The following is a 22,892-nucleotide window of genomic DNA, read 5'->3' as shown; positions in this document are numbered from 1 at the left end:
GCACCCCAGGCACCATGCTCAGCCCTCCGCATGCAATAACCCACTAAACCCTAGGCTCTGTTGTCAACCCCATTTCACAGAGGAGAAAAGCAAGGCACAGAGAGTCTTGGTAATTTGCCCAAGGTCACACAGCTGGCAAATGGTAGACACAAGAGTTGAACTCCAAGGCTTATGCCAGGTATCATTACTACATGCTATGCTGAACAAATGATTGAATGGATCAACAAAACCAAAACGGCATAAGATCCAGAGAGAGAACAGCCCTGCTGATGCAGGCAGGACCATCCAGGTCAGTATATGCAGGGGAGGACGGAGGGACAAGGACAGGCTGTTCAGAGGGTCTGGCTGGAGGCTGCAGTCCAGGATGTGCATCCCTGCCATGAAGGAACCCAGCATTCCTTCCTCCCCTGGGTCCCACAGCACAGGGCCACCTCCACCCTCCCCTTATCTTATCCACATTGCAGTTGCTTGCTCACATGTCTGTCTCTCCCACTTCAGATGCAGACTGGGTTTCACTCAGACCTTTTTTGGCCAGGACTTATTTGCCTTGCCTAGAAACAATCCCCTTTTCTTGAACAATAAAGAGGAACAGGATTCGAGACCCCAGGAGCCCTGTGAGAACAAGGCCAGACCCCATTCGGGGAGGCAGTGAAGCAAGAGGCCCATTACTGGCAGGAGGTCAGAGGACCAGCTGCTCAGCTGACAAGGTAACAACCGGGCACCTGCTCTTTCTCCTAAGTAGGGGCAGGCCTGGGCCTGGAGTCTGAGCTTCAACAGGACATAAGGGGTCCCAGGATTGTGGGAGGCCAAAAGGCTTGTAGAAAAATGCAGAGACGATTTTTGAACAGGGTGATGTGAGTTCAGAGAGAATGTGTCTGAGAGTACTCCCTGATGCACTATTCCTAGGAATCCCATAGGAAAGTCTGGGCTCAGTGGAAAGTGTGCTGTGATCGATTAGCAATGTCTGCCATGGGTATAGGATAGGAGGTGGAGGTCTGACTGCTATGTATTTACCATCCCGGTTAGCAGAGCTGTGGGAGAAGGGAGCTGAGAAGATTACTAGTAATAAGAGCAACTTCCATCTATTAAGTGCTTAGAATGTGTCAGGAACCAGATAAAGTGTTTTTCCTGCTGTATTTCATTTGACTCTCAAACCAACTCCAGGAGGTAAGTGTTGTTTTGCCCCTCCTTTAGACGGTCAGTTGCAAGGGGCGCCTGGGAGCCTCAGTTGGTTGGGTGTCTGACTCTTGGTTTCTGCTCAGGTCATGATTTTGGGGTCATGGGATTGAGTGCCACATCTGCATCAGGTTTTGCTGCTGGGCATGGAGCTTGCTTGAGTCTCTCTCCCTCTGCCCCTCCCCCACTCTCTTCCTCTTTCTCTCTCTCAAAAAAAAAAAAAAAAGTTCCATGAGGGCCATGATTTTATTTATCTGTGTTGTTTAGTGCTGTATCCCCAGGCTCTGGAAGAGTACCAGGCAGGCACTCAATTAAGCATTTGCTGTTAAGTGGATTAACTCTCTTTGCAGATGAGAAGACTGAGGCCAGAGTGGTAAGTAACTTGCTCAAAGTCATGCAGCTAGTAAGTGTAACCTAGTAAGTCATGTGGCTAGGACAGTGTGCGTCTCTTGTAGAACTTTCTGTGATGATGGAAATGTCCTATAACCTCTGTGGTCTGTAACAACAGCCACGAAGGTGTGTGGCTGCGAGGTACTTCAAATGAGGCTCAAGCAACTAAGAAACGGAATTTTTAATTTTATGTAATCATAGCTAATTGAAATCGAAATGGCCACATGTGGCTGTCGGTGACCATTTTTGCACAACATTGCTCTAGAGCTTGAGGGCTTGCTCAACTGCCCTGGAATGATACCAGATGCCATATTCAGAACACGGTCCAGGTTCTCCACAGATGCGCAGAAATACACTGGGACAGTTTCAGCTATAATTCCATCAGGGAGGGCAGGAGTGTAACCAATGAGTGGACCTCCAAGCAGCTACATTTGTGCTCTTCCAGCAACAACAATTCCGGGAAGGCTTTTTTTCCTGTGTTGTCTAGTTTTACACATGAGAAAAGTCTGAAGATTCCAGAGGAGGACACGGCACACTCAGGGTTACCTGCTGGCCTTGGACCCAAACCAGGTTCATGAACCCCAAATACCAAGCATTTTGTTTTAATGGTTGGCAGAATGAGAAGGACATGGTCAGTCTGGCGTGCCATCGAGGAGTCAGGCTGTGGGCAGTCAGCTTAGTTAGGGGCCTCAGTGGTCAACGACAAGACCCACAACAGTTGGCTCCAGGTAAAACCATGACACATGAGGAGCTTCCTGTCCATCTTATCCGTGGCAACCGCTTCCCCTGTGGCCTTGCCCTACTTCTGTCCGGGGGCTCGTATCTTTCTTCACCTGTAATCACAGCATGATCTTGAGAAAGTGTCTGAAGCTGATGAACACTAAGGTGTACATGACTAATAGGAAGCGTCCACTTCCCGACAATTTCTATTTTGACAGGAAGCAGAGGCCAGCAGAGTGTCCGGCATCATCAGCAAAAGCTCTATGTATGCAGCTTTATGTGGCAGGCAGCAGAGGAAGTGGTGGTCATGTATGAAGTCATTTAACTCTGCTTCGCCACGCGAAAGGAACATGTGCCACCCCATTTGCAGATGGGGAAACCGAGGCACGCTGAAGTTAAGTAGCTGTCCAGTTCACAGCTGGCAGGTGGTGGGGAGGGCGAGGGGGAATAGCCAGGCCAGCTTCAGACCCAGGCAGAGCTGGGGAGAAAAGCATTGGGGATGAGAGGGAAGGAGGAAGCAGCAAGCACCAATTGTAGGGAGGCCTTTTTTCCTGCAATCTGAGATTAGGTTGTGACGACCCATGGGCTGGGCCCAGGCTCCTGCTGCACTCTACCCATTGGCTGGCCTGATCCTCCAGAGGCATCTGTTGCTTCTGGTCCTCTCTCTGGTCTAAATAGTTACAAACTTACAAGAGTGAGCTGGCCAAGAATTCTGCTTGAGGATGTGATCCAGGTCGGCCCCTGGGCCTGCTCTTTTATGCTGGCCTGCGATTTTTTGAGATTACTCAGCCTTTGGGATGGAAGCTGGGCCAAGGACAAACCCTTGGTGAGAAGAACAGACTGTTTAGGGAAAAGGCCCACCTCCTCCGCCCTCTCTCCTCCTCCAGGAGGCCAGAAGCCTTGCAAACCCCCTGCAGGGGGCAGGCCTGGTGGCAACCAGCAGCCCCCCCCCCCCCCCCAGTCTGCCACTGCCAAGTGCAGCTGTTCTTGGGGAGCCTGGCTGGCACCTCATGGACACCTTTCCCTGCCTCTCCTTCTTACTCGCTGTGACCTCCTGGGCACCAGAAGGTCAGAGCCAACTCAGCAGCTCGAAAGGAAAGCAGCTTGCAGCCCTTCCAGTGAACCTTCTAACGTGCTGGTTAACGTCAGGCACTGGCACACGGGAGGCACAGGTGCCTCGTCCTACGTCCTGCACTTACTAGTGTGAGATGAGCATGAGCTCCTTCAGAGCCTCTGCTTCCTCATCTGTAAAGTGGGCATAACACTAGCACGGACCCTGAAGGCTACCATGAGGATTACACAGGCCACTGCCAGTGTGTGGTGCAGGGCCTGTGCATCACCTGCCATTCACTTGGGCCTCACTTACCTATGCCCCTCCCCACTCACCCACCCCTACCCCATTTTTTGCCATTTTGTGTATTCAGATGACATGTTCTTTACAAGGGGCACTCTGCTGTGACGTGTTTTTGTAATGAAGCATTGAGAATAGAAATAACATGGGTCTTGCATGTCCCTCCTTGGTGACAATTCCACCTGCCCCATCTGGCCAGCAGTCTCACAGAGCTCCATGCTCAGGCCTCCCACTTGGGGGTTTAATGCCCTGAGATGGTTGTCTTAAAATCCTTAATAACTATTTTTTGGATTTGGATTATGCAAGCGAGGCTGAGTGGGACAATGGAGCATGTGCTAGTGGGCTTGGTTCACAGGTTTACATCACTTTTACTCAGTAGGGGCCTGGGCACAGGTGCAGGAAGGCTTAGAGCCAAACCTCTGGGCCCTGCCCACCAAATTACATGATCCCAGGGGCAGCGAGGCTCTGCACATGCCCCACAAGGGCTCAGGGCACACAGTACATAAAAAGCACCAGGACAGATCAAGAGAAACTGCAAAGAAAGGAAATTGTTTTTTTTTTCCTTTTTGAACAGGGAGCCCCATGTTTTCATTCTGCCCTAGACCCTGCAAATGATGTAGCTGGCCAAGATTCCATCTGGTGCCCAAGTCTCAGAAGTGTCAGGGTGCCGAGCCACTGCCAGGGGGCACCCACTAGGACAGCCTTTGAGGGGTTGATTAGAGCCTAACAAATATGTACTTCTCTGGCACAGCAACTCTGCTTTATTGTTAGAGATGTGCACAAAAGTGTGTGTGCAAGAATGTTCACCTGGCATTATTTATAACAGCAGAAACAGGCAGACGCCCAGCAGTGAAGGAGGGTCAAGCGCACAATCAGGATGGAGGGATCAGATGCCACTGGAGGAGCATATCATAGAGAATTCACTGGCATGAGAACTCATGATATTTGCAAAAGAGGGAAAAAGGCAGTTAGGGAAGGGCCTGTACCATGTGACTTCATTTGCATAGAAGCGTGGGGAATATATACATGGGGAACATACTGGGCCGATTTACACTTAAGTACTGACAGCTGTTCTCCTTGGGCGGGCAATTTTTTTCCCTTTCGTGGGTGTCTGTGTCTCCAACTTCCAACTCATTTTTACCATTGCATAGAGGCATGAGGGTGCAGAGGGTAAAGTTAGTTTAGGCCTATGGACCAGACTGCCTGGGTTCAAAACCCAGCTCTGCTCCCTACAAGCTCTGTGACCTTGGGCAAGTGATGTATCTTCCCTGGGCCTCAGCTTCCCCATCTGTAAGCAGAGAAAGTAATACTGCCTTCCTCAAAGAGACAAGGAGGGGAGATGAATTAGTGCAGAGAGCTCAGCAATGCCTAGCACACAGGGAGCTGTATGTGGTGTTGTTAGCATTATAAAGAAATTAAATGAGAAAAATCTGGAGACACAACAATATTAACAATGATTATTGTGGGATGATGTTGAAGTGAGTGGTTTGTTTTTCCTTTCAGACTTTTCTGTCTTTCCCAAGTGAAGCATGAACGTTTATGATTTGAGAGAAAATATTAGAGGGGAAAAACCTGAAAAGGTGGTATACTAAGTGTTGGGGAAAACAGGATGAAGTCGGGTGAGCCATATCTGCATACTTTTCAGGCCAAGGTCAAAGGTGGATTCCAGGGCTTGTTCTAGGCCCTTATTCCAGGCCTACCATCAGGTTGTGTACCTTCTCATTCATAAAGGATCCAACACCTGATGGACAGATGTCAATGCCAAAGTGTAGGCTCTCACAATGAAATAGCTATGGCTAAATCTCTCAGAAATATATCCATATACACATAGAGATACGTACGATGTTGCTCACTATCTGTATTATATCTGTCCATCCATCTACTATATTTATGTGTATATATAGAGAAGGAATCTTTACAACTATAAAAAAAAGAGTAGTTCCCACTCACAGTCCCCAAATATAAGCCTAACACTAGACTGGCCATGATATGGTAATTACTCATTTACTTATTTACCTCCCTCCCTGAAACTCCTGAAAATGTCTTCTTTCTCTCCATAGCACATACCATGGTGTCTGGCACGTAGTAGAAGTCCCTAAAAGTCTGTTGAATGAATGAGTTCAAGTAATAACAGAGATTCACAAGTCAAGATACAGACATAGAATGAGATTTGGGATTAGCTTTTTGGGGGGTGGAGACGGGTCAAGGGAGGATCAAAAATGAGCAAGGAAGGCTCTAGAGTAAAGATGATGCCTGAATAAAGTATTGAAAGGTGACCGGGTGCTTGTCCCCACAGAAGAGGGGAGAGAGGTGAAGAGACAGTGAGCATAGCACTCAAAGGATCCTCCAGGTGGTTCCAGGGTTAGTTTTACCCTCATTCTCTTTAAATTAAAAAAGAACTTTCTGTACTTTTGTTTCTTAACAAACTAGTGACATTTAACACAAATCCCAATTACCAAAAGTAATTTTTAAAAAGATTGTATTTATTTCTTTGATTGAGACAGAGACAGCGACATAGATAGAGCAGGAATGGGAGAGGAGAGGGAGAAGCAGGCTCCCCACTGAGCAGGGAGCCCAATGCAGGACTAGGGACTCATCCCAGGACCCGTAGGAGATTATGACCTGAGTAGAAGTCAGATGCTCAACCAACTGAGCCACCCAGGAGCCTCCAAAAGCAATTTTTTTATAAGTCCCATAAATGTAATGCTTTTCAGAAAGAAGCAGGGTGTGAATGTGCAGTGGGCTGAACCAGGGAGGGAAGGGCAGGCTGGCTCTGCTCTCACTTGACCCCATTCACAGGTGAGGAAACAGACTCAGGATGTGACAGGCACTCAGGAGAAAGTGAGTTTACCCAGTCCATTCTGCCCCTCCTGTAGGCATGATTCCTGCAGTGCTCCTATCACTGCTGCACCCTTACTTTGCACCAGAGGTGAGTGAGGGCCACACACACCCCCACCCCAAGGGCAGGTAGCCTCTGGGGAAAGGTGCATGATGAGGGTGGGACAGCACCCTGGCCCAGGCTGCTCAGGGGCCACAGGATACCTTGCTGGGAATTATCTGATGGAAGGGGCCTCAGTCATTGTCACGTCTAACACAAAAAGAACAAAGACAAGCCTTGAGTATTTGCCTGGTCACACTCCCCATCCCTATTTTTCTTTTCTTTCCTGGCCCACCTTCAGTGGCTGTATGTACCCATGCTTTATGCAGCCCCAAAAGATGCTCTGAATCCTTTCCAGAGAAGGCAAGGAATAGAAAAACAAGGACAGGGTTTTTTCCCCCCTTCTTTGTTTGGTTTTGTTTTTTGTAACAGTTTTATTGAGATATAATTCACATACCATAAATTTGCCCTATTAAATTATAAAATCCAATGGTTTTTGGTATACTGAGTTGTGCAACCAGCAATATCATCTAATTTCAGACCATTTTTATCACCCAAGAAGAAAACCCTTATACTTTAAGTTACCCTGTATCCCCCCAAATCCCCAGACCTAGGCAACCACCAGTCTACTTTGTCTCCGTGGACCTGCTCGTTTTGGACACTTTGTATACCTAAAGTCATACAATATGTGTCCTTTTTGTGTCTATTTTCACTTAGCCTAATGCTTTCCAGGTCCATCCATGCTGTAGCATGAGATAAATCTGACAATTCACAGATTGCCAGGGGATTAAATTCATTTGTTCCACAAATACTCAATACTGAGCACCTACTATGTGCCAGTCCGGGGCCCAGCCTGGAATTAAACCGACTGTAAACTCTGTCCTGGAGGGTTTCTAGCGGGGGAGAGAGACAATAAGCCAAATGAATAAGAAAGTGGTTTGTAATATTCGAGGGTGCTAAGAGTAAGAGGTACAGAAGCGCAAAGCTGGAGGTGGGCAGAACGGGAGGGGGGGTGGCGTGACCCTACCTGGAAGGGCCGGCAGACGCCTCACCTGAGCGTGAGCGCAGCCTACGGCTGGGCTAAGACTGGGAGCGGGAGGGAGCCGGGAGGCCGCCGCGCGACCCCTCTCAGCACTCGGGTCAGTACCAGCGGGCGTTTCCAGGTGCAAGCCTGGGGGGCCCCGCGTGCCGGGGAGCCAGCTGGGTGACAGAAGGAGGCTGCGGCCCAGGGTGGGAGTCCTGCCGACCCCGCGCACGGCCCCCTCCCGCGCTGCCTCTCCCCCCGGCGCGCCGCCCCCCAGCTTCGGCCCGGCTCGCCGCTCCCCGCTCCCGGCCGCGAGCGCCGCCCCCTCCCACCGCGCACTCCCCTTCCTCCCTCCCTCCCCACGCACCGCTCCCGGCCCCCTCCCATCGCGCACTCCCCTCCCTCCCTCCCCACGCACCGCTCCGGGCCCCCACCCCCCGCGCCCTCCCCTCCCTCCCTCCCCACGCACCGCTCCCGGCCCCCTCCCACCACGCACTCCCCTCCCCACGCATCGCTCCGGGCCCCCTCCCACCGCGCACTCCTCTCCCCACGCATCGCTCCGGGCCCCCTCCCACCGCGCACTCCCCTCCCCACGCATCGCTCCGGGCCCCCTCCCACCACGCACTCCCCTCCCCACGCATCGCTCCGGGCCCCCTCCCACCACGCACTCCCCTCCCCACGCATCGCTCCGGGCCCCCTCCCACCGCGCACTCCTCTCCCTCCCTCCCCACGCACCGCTCCGGGCCCCCACCCCCCGCGCCCTCCCCTCCCCTCCCCGCCCTCCCGACGCACCGCCCCCGGCCCCCTCCCCCCCGCTCCCCGGCGCCCCCCCCGGCGCACTCCCGCCGCCCCCGCCCCTCCCCCCGCGCCGGCTCCCGGCGGGCTCCCCGCCGCCTCCCCCTGCGCGGCCCCCACCTCCGGAGCGCAGGCCCCGCCTCGGCGCCGCCTTGAGCCCACCTCCTCGCGGCAGCCGCCATTGGCCGCGCGCGCCGCCTCCGCCCTCGGCCTCGCACTTCCTGGCGAAGCCATGGCTGCGCAGCCGGCCGGTCCCGGGGCTCCGGCGACCCGGCCCCGCCGCCGCGCCCGCCCGGTGCCGCCGCCGCCGGGGCTCCCCGCGCCGCTCCCGTAGCGCGCCCTGCAGGTGGGGGCCTCCGCGCGCCGTCGGGTCGGGGCCGGGGGCTGGGCGGGCGCCTGGAGGGCCCCAACCCCGCGAGCGGCGACCCCGGCCGCGCCACCCGTACCCCCTCCGCGCCCCTGGGTGCGGGGGGCGCGCGGCGGGAGGGGGACCGCAGGTGAGCCAGGTGCGGCCTGCGCGGCCCGGCCCGCGCGGCCCAGGTGAGTGTCCCCGCGTCCCGCCGCGGACGCCGGCCCGGCCCGGCCGCGACCCGCCTCCGCCTCCGCCTCCCTCCGCCTCCCTCCGCCTCCTCGCTGCCGGCTCGAGCCTGCCCGGCGGCCGTTGTGCGGGCGGTTCGGCCCGGGGTGCGGGCGCGGGCGGCCGCGGCGGCCGCGAGACCCGCGGCTGGTGAGTGGCGGCGGGCGTCCGAGTCCCTTTCCCGGTCGCTGAGGTCCGCTGGGCTCAGGGTAGAAATCGGGAAGCAGCTCCGGGATCAGGCTCCCTGGGGACCCTCCGTCCGGACGTCTCCCCTGTTCCCCTGTTTACTAAAAGACCCTTTAACGCAGGGCTGGGGATCGCCCCTGCCCGTGCAGAGATGGCCCTGACCCCTGCGTCCGCCCCCAGGAAGCACCGGAGGCGGCTGACACCCAGCGCTCCTGTGCACCTTGGCCACAGACCACTTGCCCTGAGACAAAAGGGAGCTTCCACAAGGGGGAAACTCTCTCAAGAAATCTTGGCCTAGAAAAGAAAGCTTTTCAGCGCTGAGAGCAGACCTGAGCCCTGACTGGCTGCAGGGGTGGTGGAGAGAGGGGGACATGCTGCTTTCCGGAGTGTGACCTTGGGCAGGCCTGTCTACCACCTGAGCCTAGGCATCGGGGAGGATGGTGGCACCTGTCTCAGGCACTGCATGAATATGGGTCTCCTGCCCTTCCCTCCTGAACCCCCTAGCAGCCCCCAGGACAGTCAGAAGGAACAGGGGTAGCTCCAGCTGGTCTTTGTCACAAAGTTGCTAGTTTGTCAGAAATCTCGGTGATGTTCTTTCCTTTCCCCCAGGAGCTGGGCAGGATGGGTTGTGCCCAGAGTACTCCCGTGGGAACACTGGAGGCACCCCCCACCCCCGTGTGACACCCCGTATCATTGACACAGTGCTTATTTCTTGTGATACTGCTCTTTATTAGCCTGGGCTGTTTGTTCAGTAGGTAACAAATTGACTCTTCTCAACTCAACAGGGGAGGAAAGTTCCTCCTGAAACCCAGTATGTGACTGGTGCCCCCATAGCTATCTAGTGTGGTCCTTCTTGGGTGCTCCCATCCTCCCAGGTTCCCTAAAGCCTGGCTCTGTGCTATTATTAGTGAGTTAGTTGGCATTTCAAAGCTGGAAGAAACTTTAACATTGCCTGATACACCAGCCCATTCCATAGATGTGATTACAAGGTCTAGGGAGGTGAACATAAGCATTCGTTTTTTTGTTTGTTTGTTTGTTTTTTAAGATTTTATTTATTCATGAGAGACACAGAGAAAGAGGCAGACACATAGGCAGAGAATAAGCAGGCTCCCTGAGAGCAGGGAGCCTGATGCGGGACTCGATACCAGGACCCCGGGATCACAACCTGAGCCAAAGGCAGAGGCTCAACCACTGAGCCACCCAGACATCTCTATTATTATTATTATTTTTTAATGACCAGGCATGGTAGCTTAGGGGTTGAAAGCAAGGAAGCCTTCCTGGATTACAGTCCTAACTCTGCTGCTCCTTCCTGATTGTGTGACGCTGGGCAAGTGACCACATCTGTATCTGCTTCCTCCTCTGTAAACTGAGCAGAAAGACAATGCTGGCCTCCTGGGGGTTTTGTGGAGACTAAATCAGTGAAGACATAGGAACGCACTTAAAGGAAAGCCGTGTCTAGAATGGTACTGTATTTTATACGTGGCAGTTGATCCCTGCATCACTTCCTTGCCTTCATCATGATATTTTAAAAGTAAGAAACCTTTACGTACTGAGCTACATTCAGCAGAGCTTCCTGGTAAAGGGCCAGCATCTGCCTCTTTGAAGCTGGATGGGCTCAGGTTTGATTCCCGGCCATTAACTAGCTCTGTGACCTGGATCCCAGCATCCTCATCTGTACAGTGGGATGTGACCCTAGCCTGGCTGTGCAGTTGCGGGGCTGAGATGAGATCGCATATGTGAATCCCTCAGCCAGGCTCCTGGGTCATAGTCTGGGCTTGGAAATAACTGTTGTAATTTTGATCTAGCCAAAGGCTTCAAAGAAGAAGACTTCCTTGGGATCAAACATCAAAAGGCAGATATTTATAGGAGGTGGACTGAAAGACATGATGTCAGGTTTTAGTTCACAAATGAACAGCGTTAGGTGTTCTGATTCTAAGCTGGTTTTTAAAATCCACATACGAGAGTTCTTGACAGTATACAGTCTTTTCTCCCTCTTTCCTTCACGTGACTGTTTTCATGCTGGTTGTCATTGATGTCTGCCAGCAGAGCTGTGATTCATGAATGGTCTAGGGTTTATTATTCACACACTCAGAGATCCTGTTCTTGTCTTAGGGCTGCGGTCTCTCTTATGATGGAGGGAAGCCGACAGACGCGAGTGTCACGGCCGTACAAGATCAGCGAATCATCCAAGGTCAGTGAGTGGTCGGTCACTCGCCACCTGTGTAGGTTGCCTGGGAGTGTGCTGTTTTTCTGATGAGTTGTTTTCCTAACGTACAGACTGCTTTTCTGTTCTTGGCGGTAGTGTTAACCTCCTTGATGAACGGAGAGGTAACACGGGCATGGAATGGAAGACATCCTCAACTCAGAGGGAGGGGCGACACCTTGGCTCATTTGTTCTCTGCCCTCAACTTGAGGAGGTGGATAGGAGGGAAGAAAAGCCACGGGATTTCTGTCCCCACTTGGGGACACGTCCATTGACAAGCCAGTGGCTGACCTCATGGTGGGAGCAACGTGTTGCATACCTGGTTGTTTAAGGACCCAGAGTCATCCCCTAGTCGTGACTTTCTGGGACCGTAGGAGCAAGTGAGGGTGGGTTCCCCAGGGCTAGGCTGCCAAACTGTGCCTCACTGGTCACATCGGGATCACCCCGGGGGGGGGGGGGGGTTCATAATTAGAAATGCATATGCTCCGCCCAGCCCCAGACCTGCTAAATTAAAATCTGAGAGCAGGACCTGGGAATCTATACCTTCAGCAGACTCTTCAGAGGACTCAGAGCAGCCTGTCGCCCAAGCTACTGGAAATAAGGACCGGGGAACCAATTTGCAGGACAGGCCCTGTTTACACCTGTCCATCTATAAATGTAAATAAATACTAATAACAGCCTGTTTTCCTTAAAAGTGGCCCTTTTGGAGATGAAATTTTATGGTTATCTTAGATCATGCATTTTCAATGGAGCCAGTATTGCCCCCTTGGGGCCAATACTGGTCTTGAGGGTACAGAAAGCCCTTTTTTGTGATGAGAGCATGGCTATACCTACAGTTCATGCACAGATATATGGAATATATGTGGTGTTAAAATTTCATGGGAACTCTTAGGAAAAAATATTTTAAGAGAAGATTGAAAAAAAAAAAAAAGATTAAGGAATACCACTGTAGATAAGGGGAGTTGTGAGCAGCCTGTAGATTTGAGGGGAGAGGAGGGACAGGTTCTACAGATGTGCATAAAGGAAACTGGGGTATAGTTTGCAAGAGAGGTTGGTTCTCCAGAGAAACGGGCTCCTGTTTCCATCTGAGTTACAGAGAAGGCGCTTGCCAAGCCCAGCTTTATCTGCTGTGAAAACCCAGAGAGGTCTAGCGGCTGTCTCAAAGAGGCTTTGTTTCGGACCCTGGCTGCAGAGACAGTGTAGCTTTCTCAGTGTGATAGCGCTAGAAATCTTTGTCCCTTACAGCAGCCGCACTCTGAGTTTGTTTCTGTCTGAACCTAGCCCTTGGTTAGATTGTATTTATGTTTCCACTTTTTTACCTTTTAAAAGCCCAAATGGTAAGCGTATCCTCGATTTCCTAGCTGTTAAATACATCCATATAGCCAGTACCAAGATTACAAAAGAATATTACCAGAACCCTGGCCCCAGGCTCCAGCTTCAGGACTGGAGTTTTGCCTGCCCTTGAACTTAATGTAAATGGGACCAGAGGTGGATACACCCATGTGCCTGGCTCCTCTCACCAATTAGTATGGTTGGTGTTCACTCCTGTTGGTGTGTGTAGTGGGAAGTAGTTCCTTCTCAGTGCACTAGAGTCTTCTATCGTGTAATGGCCACTCTTTGTTTATCTGCTCTGAAATGTCTTCATCCATTTTGATGGTGAATTTTTTTTTTTTTAATGAAATACGCCATAACTGCTGTATTCTGACTAAGGTTAGCTGCTGAGCGCCTGTGTTCCTTCACCCACCTTGCTTCGCCTCTGATGAAGGCACTAAAGTAGGAAATAAATGAATGAATAGGTTTAATACCATCAAAGAACGTTGGGGTTGGGGCTTCTAAATTATAGGAAATGCTGTGAGACTGTTAACTAATGTCCCTTTGAGAAATCACATTTGTCTAAGTTTTCACCTTTGCAGCTACACTGAAATAACCAGAAAAGGGTTATAATTAGAGCCCCAGGTGAAGACTGAAGCATGCGTACTTAGCATGGAGACCCAGTTTTAGAAAGAGTGGCTGCCCTTCTCCCTGCCCTGGCTCGCTGGAGCAGATGGTCCCCTCTGCAGCTGTCATCTGGGGCTGTCCCCACCCCTCACCCCCCCCCCCCCGGGGTCTGTTTCTCTTTTTACACTGCAGATGAGGGTCCTGTGTACACCCATTTAAGTGGTGGTTCCACATTCTCCCCAGCTTAGAGCCAGCCAGGGGCCTAGGATTGGCAGATCACACACTAGGTGCCCCTCACTTCTCAGGACTTTGAACCTTTGCTATCGTAAGGTAGCCTGCTGCCATACTGCTCTTATATCCCCTCCCTTCAGTCCACATGCCAGAGTGAGGGGCCCCAAGCCAGAGTGTGCTGGAGCCCAGACCATTTCTGCTTAATTAGAAGCCCAAACCAGGCCAGCCTGGCTCTCGCTGCCAGTAACCAGAATAGATGGAGAGATCCGTGTCAGGGACCTCTGAGAAACCATCCTGTAACATAAGAGCTGAAGAGCCTGGCTCTCAGCACTTGGAAGGGAAGGAAGCTTTGGGCACTGTCTGGTGTCCTCATCAGAGTGTGAGAACGTTGCCTGCACTTGTGATCTAGATGAGGTGATTGGTGTTGGAAGTGGCCAGACCAGGGGGGACCAGAGGGAAATAAATACCACAATCACAAATGTGTTGGAGGCAGAAAGCAAAGAAGGTGATGTAACCCATGCAATAGGGCACAGGTGGAGAAGTGACCTGCAGGAACCCAGGGACCTACTGGGCTCTCAGCCCATCTCCCCGCACCTGCACCACTTCTCCTTGCGGGCTTAGAGCCCAGCCAGCCCTTTCTTCAGACTTCTTCAAGTAGGCCAACAACCTCGTGGATGTGTTTGGACAGTCTCTGTCTCCCTGTGCTGAATTTCGTGGTGTTTCCAAGGCAGATAAATCAAGCAGTGTGCAGATCCTCAATGCCCAGAGCCTAATCTGTCTTCCAAGGATGAAGGAGCTGGTGTCTTGGTCTGGCAGGTCTTTGCATTCTCCAAAACACATGGCAGGTGTACAGCCCTCAATAAATGTCTCACCCAGCCTGAATTGCTTGAGTTGATCCTTTTAATTTTTCATATTAATTGATTTGTTAATTCCAGTGCTGTATGGCGATTAAAAGTTTCAGTTCTGGAATCAGACCTAGCTTTAAATTCCAGGCCTAGGGATCCCTGGGTGGCTCAGTGGTTTAGTGCCTGTCTTCGGCCCAGGGAGTGATCCTGGAGGCCTGGGATCGAGTCCCACATCGGGCTCCCTGCATGGAGCCTGCTTCTCCCTCTGCCTGTGTCTCTGCCTTTCTCTCTCTCTCTCTCTCTCTCTGTGCCTCTCATGAATAAATAAGTAAAATCTTTTTAAAAATATATAAGCATTACATTTAAAAAAATAAAAAATAAACTCCAGGCCTGCCACTTAGTCACTGTGGGACTTTGGGCAAGTTTCCTAGTCTCCAAACCTCAGTATTTGTCATCTGGGAAATGGGCATGGTAACAAACCTTCCCTTGAAGAGTCATTGTAACCCTTGAATGAGAGCGCATATCCAGTGCACAGTGCAGGATGCATGTAAGCCCTGCCCTGGGAAAAAGATCACGTTCCTGCGCATTTCGTGATTTCTTTCTTTTAATCTCAGCAATGACTAGGGAGGCCCTTTTTCTGAAAGTAGGAGCCCCAGAGCACCTTTGTCTAGATGAGTGCAGAGTGTCTGGGACCTGCCACATCCCTGGACCCATTGGTAGAAATGGGATCCTCTGTGGCATGGCTGGGGGCTGAGCACTTTCTGAGACCCAGAGAGAGCAGTGTGAGGCCTTGGAACTCCAGCTCTCCTGGGGCCAGCTCTGTGCCACATTCTGTCTCCTTAACCCCCTTCCTCAGTGGTAAATGCCCACATCCTCATTCATGAGGCCAGAGAAAGGGGGTTGAAAGGCTTCTTGTGGCTTTCCCAAGGTCACACAGCTAGTGAGTAGCAGCGCTGGGATTCAAACCAGATCCTGTGAGTGTAGAGGCTGCACCTGAGCAACTTCACTGTCCTGAAAGGATGGCAGTTTTTATTTTTATTTTTTATTTTTTTTATTTTATTTACTTATGATAGTCATACAGAGAGAGAGAAAGAGAGGCAGAGACACAGGCAGAGGGAGAAGCAGGCTTCATGCACCAGGAGCCCGATGTGGGATTTGATCCCGGGTCTCGAGGATCGCACCCTGGGCCAAAGGCAGGCGCCAAACCGCTGCGCCACCCAGGGATCCCGGATGGCAGTTTTTAAACCTATTTGCTTAGGACCCACAGTAAGAAAGAAAGGGAGCAGGGAGAGGAGAAAGAAAACTTTGAGCAATTCTATTCTAGAAAGAAGAGAGGAAGGAAGGATGAGAGGAAGAGAAAGTAAAAGTCTTTAGGAATTGTACTTATAAGGAAGGAAAGTAGGGGTAGGTAGGAAGGGAGATGGTAAGTTAGATTTTCTTTTTAAAGGCTTTTTTTTTTTTTTTTAAGCTCTACACCCACCTTGGGGCTCGAACCCACAACCCTGAGATCAAGAGTCTCAGGCTCCTCCATCTGAGCCAGCCAGGCGCTGCTTTAGGATTTGCATGTGAAAAGAAAGAAGGAAGCCTACAATACACACAGGAACACCCTTATTTCCTGCACTGCCATCTGACCCACTATCCCCTGCTATCCTCTGTTCTCTTTTGGTTGTATTGTATTTATGTGCTGGTGCTGGGGCAGGAGATTGACCCCAGGACCCTGCTGTGGGGCACAGGGCTGGGTGGGGGAGGGGGTTGGCATGCTTCAGCAGCCCTTCCCCCCCCCCCAGCCCTCTGTGAGCCAACCCCTGAGTCGTTCTCTCTGCCACAGGTGTACCGCTGGGCCGACCACTCGACCACGGTGCTGCAGCGGCTGAATGAGCAGCGCCTCCGTGGGCTTTTCTGTGACATTGTCCTGGTGGCAGACGAGCAGCGCGTGCCAGCCCACCGCAACCTACTGGCCGTGTGCAGCGACTACTTCAACTCCATGTTCACCATTGGCATGCGTGAGGCCTTCCAGAAGGAGGTGGAGCTGATTGGCGCCTCTTACATCGGGCTCAAGGCCGTGGTGGACTTCCTGTATGGCGGGGAGCTGGCGCTGGATGGCGGCAACATCGACTACATCCTGGAGACGGCCCACCTGCTGCAGATCTGGACGGCGGTGGACTTCTGCTGTGAGTACCTGGAGCAGGAGGTGAGCGAGGACAACTACCTGTACCTGCAGGAGCTGGCCTCCATCTATAGCCTCAAGCGGCTCGACGCCTTCATCGATGGTTTCATCCTGAGCCGCTTTGGCACGCTGTCCTTCACGCCCGACTTCCTGCAGAACATCTCCATGCAGAAGCTCTGCGTCTACCTGAGCAGCAGTGAGGTGCAGCGGGAATGCGAGCATGACCTTCTGCAGGCGGCTCTGCAGTGGCTGACGCAGCAGCCCGAGCGCGAGGCCCATGCCTACCAGGTGCTGGAGAACATCCACTTCCCGCTCATCCCCAAGAACGACCTGCTGCACCGCGTCAAGCCGGCCGTGTGCTCACTGCTGCCGCGGGAGGCCAACTGCGAGGGCTTCATCGAGGAGGCCGTGCGCTACCACAACAGCCTGGCAGCCCAGCCAGTCATGCAGACCAAGCGCACGGCGCTGCGCACCAACGAGGAGCGCCTGCTGTTTGTGGGTGGCGAGGTCTCCGAGCGGTGTCTGGAGCTTAGCGATGACACCTGCTACCTGGACGCCAAGAGCGAGCAGTGGGTCAAGGAGACGCCCCTGCCAGCCCGGCGGAGCCACCACTGTGTCGCTGTGCTGGGGGGCTTCATCTTCATCGCTGGTGGCAGCTTCTCACGGGACAATGGAGGGGATGCAGCGTCCAATCTTCTTTATAGGTATGACCCCCGCTGTAAACAGTGGATCAAGGTGAGATTAAAGCCAGATTATTTCTTTATTCTTGAGGACTTTTGGTCTCTTAGCCTAGCCCCAACTGCCCCCCTTCTCTCAGGCCTCGGCCGCTATCTTGCTTCTGCACAAGGTGTGACGATAAAGTTATGAGCCACGTGGTTCATGCCTGCACCCTGACCGGAGTGAGTGCAATAGAACTTTCCACGGCAGTAGAAATGTTGTACACCTGTGCTGTCTGCCATCCTAGCCTCCAGCCACGTGTGGTGATCAAGCACTTGAAATGTGGCCAGTGGCACTGAAATACTGAGTTCTCGATATTATTTCATCTTTACTAATTTATGTCCGAGTGTAAATGGCCACACGAGCTAATGGCTGCTGCTGGGTGGTGCCGGCCTAGAGATTTGATCCGGGTTAGACAGGGTTCAAACGCTGTTCCCCTGTCTCAGAGTCTCCCTGGAGCTCTCTTTTTTGGAAGGGTTTGGAGCTCGTTTACGGAGGTCACAAAGGCTCACACCTGGTGGTAGCTGTGGCCCTTTGGCAGGTGTGGCAAATTCTGGGAAGCGTGAGTCTTGGCGCCAGACCCGAGTCCACACCCGAGCTTGGCTAGGTTGGAGCTGGGGATTTCAGACTGCTTCCTTGCTCTCCAAGTTTTGGCTCCCGTCTCTAGAAACGGGGTGGGGAGGGTATTGACATTCTGAAGTGAGGGGCTGTAGCTCATGGTGGTTGGCCGACACCTGGCATAGACAAGGTGGCTCTTTTCCTCACAAAAGCCTCCCCAGGCCACCACCCTAAAAAACCGGTCTGTCTTTATACTCACACCTCAGTGTTTTTACTTAACTTGATCAGGCTTTATTTTTTTGAGCACAAAACTCAGAATGGACTCCGATGACCTTTCTGTTTTATTCTCAAAAACTAAAAAGCGCCCTCAAAAGTGTAAGTCCCACCACTAGAAAGAGGCTCCCAGCTTTGGAGCTTTGTGGCTGTGGCAGCTAAAGGTATGGTCTCCTCCGGGACTGTGTTCATTTCTGTGTTCTGCCTGAATTATTTTTTAAAAACTGGGGGGGGTAGTCTTCTGGTTTTTAGTTTCCCATTGATTGCTGTCCACACGATAGTGTTAATAGGGTCTGATGTGGGGAGGAGCGAAAGGAAGATGGATTTTTATTCCGGGAAACCACTAAACTGGCAATTCTGAACTGTACTGTGGAACTCGAGTCCACGAGGTCAGCCACATGGCCAGCCATGTGGCCAAACAAGTTAGGGGAACTATGTTCTCGATCCCCTTCTTGGGGACTTGCAACACCTCAAGGGTCTTGCAAGCTCTGAGAAGTCTCATCTCAAGAGCCCCTCTTTCTCTGAGTTTGACTTCCTTCTCCCAAACACACTTGGCCACTGCTTGACCTTCCTGGGCTGTGTGTTCCGGAGGATGCATTTGGGAACTCAGTGCTAGATGTTGATGTTGTCTGAGTATTGAGAAGGGAAGGTACAGGTGTCCCGCCTCCACAGGTGGCCTCCATGAACCAGCGCCGTGTGGATTTCTACCTGGCCTCCATTGAAGACATGCTGGTGGCCGTTGGTGGCCGGAATGAGAATGGAGCTCTTTCTTCGGTGGAGACTTACAGCCCCAAGACCGACTCCTGGTCCTATGTGGCCGGCTTGCCAAGGTGATTGGGGGTGGTTTGTCATGGACTCCTCAAATGTGATGACTTTGTTCACCTCATTTTCTAGATATTTTGGTCTCCAATTCCAGGGGGAAGAAAATCTCCTGGCTTGTAAATAACCATGGGTAGACCATGGGGGCAGAGGGCATGGTGATGACGAGTCAGGGCTCTGGTTTTAGACCATCCAGGCACAAGAGTCAGCTCTGCTGCTAAGGCAAATGTCCCCCAGTTTCTGAGCCTGTTTACTTCCAGAGTTTCAGGGAGAGAGTATTCAGCAGATAGTAAGGCTTTCCCTAGAAATGTCTCTGAGTGTGGGCCTGGGTTCAAGAGATGATGGATCTGTGAGCCGAGCCAGCATTTTCACTCTGCTCTCTTACTTCATCTGTATAGCAGACATGGTAACACTTGCCCTATAGGGCTGTCAGTGTGATATGTTCCTTAGGAGCACCCTCCCACCCACAGCACCCAACACCTGGGGAGTGCCCTGGTGCTCGGAGCTCCTCAGTCTCCCTGCATTGAGGTATGCACTTGGGACCACTGCTCATCATCCTGGATCTAGCAGAAGGTGCTTGCTGTTTATTTTGCTAGTCCCTCGATAGCTGAACCTGCAAGCACGCTTCGTGAACCAGTCTTATGGTGGAATGCAGGCAGCTGTCTTGCATGTGTCCCCAGGAGCTAGAAGGGCATGTGATGTAAGCATTAGATTGTGAATTCTGGTCCTGTTGCTACCCTCTTCGAGTAGAGGTTCCAGGAAGTGGATGGAGTAACATCTCTGACAATAGGCATAGTGGTTCCAAATGGCACGCACCATCCCTGGGCCAGGAGTGACGAGTCCCTTGAGGCTCACAGTGACCTGGTGGGGTGGAGGTAGGCTCCCATATAATTTGTCTCCCAAACCCGGATGGCAGTGAACAGGGAAGGTTGACAGTGTAAATACTGACCGTGTCATAGGCAGACCAAGACCTTTGATCTCCCTGGATTTAGTAGTGTTTTTTATCCTCCCATTTCGCAGATGGAGAAGGGAGCCTTAACGGTAGTGGTAAGAGTATCTGCTGCTCTTTCTCTGGGCCAGCTGGTGGGACTTCCATCCCTAAATACTCCTAACAACCCTGGTTTTATCTTTCTCAACGAGCCTGAGGTGTACAAGGTTGGAGTAAACATAGCCCGAAATGCTATGATCACCAGTGGGTGCATGAACCTGCAGCCTGACCTGAGAGCGGAGGCGCTACGCGGTGCCTCCTGGCTCCCTGGGGCTGCCCTCCCAGACATTCCCCACCTGCAGCCACTGCCCACCTCCCCTGTGACCCGCTCTGCACTTAGGTTTTGTAATTTTCTTTTTTGTATTTATACAAACTGCACTTTTCAGAGAAAATTGAAAATCAAGCAGAAAGTATAAATTGTTCCTGTAGACCTTCTCAGAGCGTATTTCCCCCCATTGTTAACATCTCGAAGTAGCCACGCTATGTTTGTTACAACTGATGCACGCAAGTGGCCACGTTGCCCTAACGGAGGCCCAGGCTGAGGGCTCGCTGTCCGTGCTGTATGTTCTGTGGTTCGGGACAGATGTGTGGGGACGCTCATCCACCCTTCCTTACAGTGTCAGAGTAGTTCCACGGCCCTAAGAATCCCTTGTACTCCTCCTGTTCATCCCATCCTCACCACAGGCTCCGCCCACCCTGCACCCTTGAACATTTCACCATCCCTATAGTCTTTTCCAGAATGTGCACGGAGTTGGAATTGTACTTTGTTTCCTTCCCTTTGCTTTATAATTGGATCAGGTGCCTGTGTGTGCCTCAATCCCACAGTGTCCTTGTTTTCAGCTCTTATAGGAAGGATCAGCCCCACAGTCACTGCCACTCCCGAACTGGGGGAGAGTGGAGGTGGGGCTGGGCCCAGGCGGTGTGACTGCTGAGCTGCATACACGTTTACCGCACCCCCCACCCCAACCCCGACTCTGCCATTCTTACCAGCGACAGCTGCTGACCAGTGTGCATGTGGTCTCATCAGATCCCCCACAGCCCACAGCCTCCAAGATTGCAGGTTGTCTCCCTTTCACAGGGGAGAAGCACAAAGCCTCGGCGCCAGCCTGGCACAGCCTTGAGCTCCCTGTCTGTCTCTGTCTGTCCCGCCGTCTCCCCTCAGGTTCACCTACGGCCATGCAGGCACCATCTACAAAGACTTCGTGTACATCTCGGGAGGCCACGACTACCAGATTGGCCCCTACCGCAAGAACCTGCTATGCTACGACCACCGAACAGACGTGTGGGAGGAGCGGCGGCCCATGACCACGGCACGCGGCTGGCACAGCATGTGCAGCCTGGAAGACAGCATCTACTCCATTGGCGGCAGCGACGACAGCATCGAGTCCATGGAGCGCTTCGACGTGCTGGGTGTCGAGGCCTACAGCCCGCAGTGCAACCAGTGGACCCGCGTGGCACCGCTGCTGCATGCCAACAGCGAGTCAGGGGTGGCCGTGTGGGAGGGCCGCATCTACATCCTGGGCGGCTACAGCTGGGAGAACACAGCCTTCTCCAAGACGGTGCAGGTGTACGACCGTGAGAAAGACAAGTGGAGCAAGGGCGTCGACCTGCCCAAGGCCATTGCTGGTGTGTCTGCCTGCGTGTGTGCCCTGAGGCCACGGCTGGAGGACAAGAAGAAGAAGGGCAAGGGCAAGAGGCACCAGGACCGGGGCCAGTGACCGCCCTTCTCCCCCGCTTCCCCACAACCCCGTCCCGCCTGCACCTGCGCCTGGCTGGGCTCCGCTCCCTGCCCCCACCCACCGGAGCGTCTCCACCAGCCACGACTTCGCAGCATCCTGGAACCATGATGGACTTCTTAGCAGCTTTTTTTTTACTTTTATGATTCTTGGTCTTTCTATGATATCACAGTAACTGATTAAATATTCTATATAATTTTACATATCATCTTGCTTGAATAATTAAACCCGGGCCCAGGCAGGAAATATCCCCTTGTATCTGTGTGAGGCTTCCTCCCTCATTATGAGTCCCTGAGGGTGCCCCCGCAGCCGTCCTCCTGAGAGTCTCCAAGGGCAGAGGATATACAGAAAGTTTTGTAAGTAAAATGAGGGGGCTTGGTGGGACAGTTCCCATCCCCAGTCCCCGCCTCCCTCAACTTGGCTGATCTTTTAAACATACAGATTCCTGGGCCCCACCTCAGAATTATCCGTCCTAAAACTACCAGGAGCAGGGGCGGAGGGGGCGGTGCCTGGAAACTATAACCAGTTCCCAGGATGACAGCATGAGCCACCTTTGGCAATCCTGGGCAACGTCATGTGCTTTTGTGTTTATGTTTGGGGACACGGAGACCCCGGCAGGGTGAGTGGGTTGCCCACTCCCTGGACAGTCAGGCAAGACCTGAAACTTCTCACCAGAAGATGTTCCCACCAGGATTTCCTGAAACAGTGACTGTTGTTTCTGAGTAGTCCCATTTTCCTGATTGGTTATCTTCCTGAGTTCTGAAAGGGTCTAGATAATCAAGGAACTTAAAAAAAAAGGGGGGGGGGGACATGAAGCTCTTACATTTTTCTGTTATTTGTGCTCTTTTGTTGTTTTTTTTTTTTTCCCCGAACTTACTTCCTTATGCTACCGACATACTGAGCCCCCAAAAATCTATGTTTGTTTCTCAGGAAAGAAAAAGTGGGCATCCTAGAATTTGCCATTGTTTTCTTTGGCTTGGCTCCACAAAGCCCTCAAGAGCACCTCCATGAGCAAGCCGAGCACAATGTGCTCCTGAAGGAGGATGTCAGGTACCCCCGCCCCCCCGCCCAACTCAGCCGTCTGCTGCTAAGTCGTTTTGTCGTCTGCTGAGCAAATTCTTCACCAAGTCCTAGCTGTTCCTCACTCATTGAGCAGTTGGTCAAAGCCACTGCCTCCCAGGGCTCAGCGAGCTAATTCAGTACATATAAGCTATTAATGTGTGTTTGGCACCTCCTTTTGCCATGTGTGAGCGCCATGCGCTGATCTCTGTAGGAACCCCTAGTAGCATGTGCCCTCAGAGGCCAGCTGGGGACTCCTGC

General features: G+C 52.4%; 1 protein-coding gene across 3 annotated transcripts; it reads left to right on the top strand.

The window, feature by feature from the left end:
* The first annotated feature begins 506 nt into the window (after positions 1-506).
* KLHL36 (kelch like family member 36) lies at positions 507-21,773 on the top strand. Of its 3 annotated transcripts, none has more exons than XM_049110623.1 (5): positions 507-707; positions 11,210-11,288; positions 16,143-17,216; positions 18,702-18,859; positions 20,999-21,773. In XM_049110623.1, exons 2-5 carry the CDS (start codon positions 11,226-11,228, stop codon positions 21,552-21,554), a joined length of 1,851 nt encoding a protein of 616 aa, XP_048966580.1. In that variant the 5' UTR covers positions 507-707; positions 11,210-11,225; the 3' UTR covers positions 21,555-21,773. The 3 variants fall into 3 exon arrangements, with proteins under 3 accessions (XP_048966580.1, XP_025282804.1, XP_048966579.1); XM_025427019.3 differs by lacking the exon at positions 507-707 and adding an exon at positions 8,558-8,680; XM_049110622.1 differs by lacking the exon at positions 507-707 and adding an exon at positions 8,733-8,874.
* Positions 21,774-22,892: the final 1,119 nt, after the last annotated feature.

The sequence above is a fragment of the Canis lupus genome, chromosome 5 (assembly GCF_003254725.2).
Source record: "Canis lupus dingo isolate Sandy chromosome 5, ASM325472v2, whole genome shotgun sequence".
In the NCBI taxonomy this organism is placed as follows: Eukaryota; Metazoa; Chordata; class Mammalia; order Carnivora; family Canidae; genus Canis; species Canis lupus.
The sequence above is the reverse complement of the archived record's forward strand: the minus strand, read 5'-3'. Positions and strand labels throughout refer to the sequence as shown.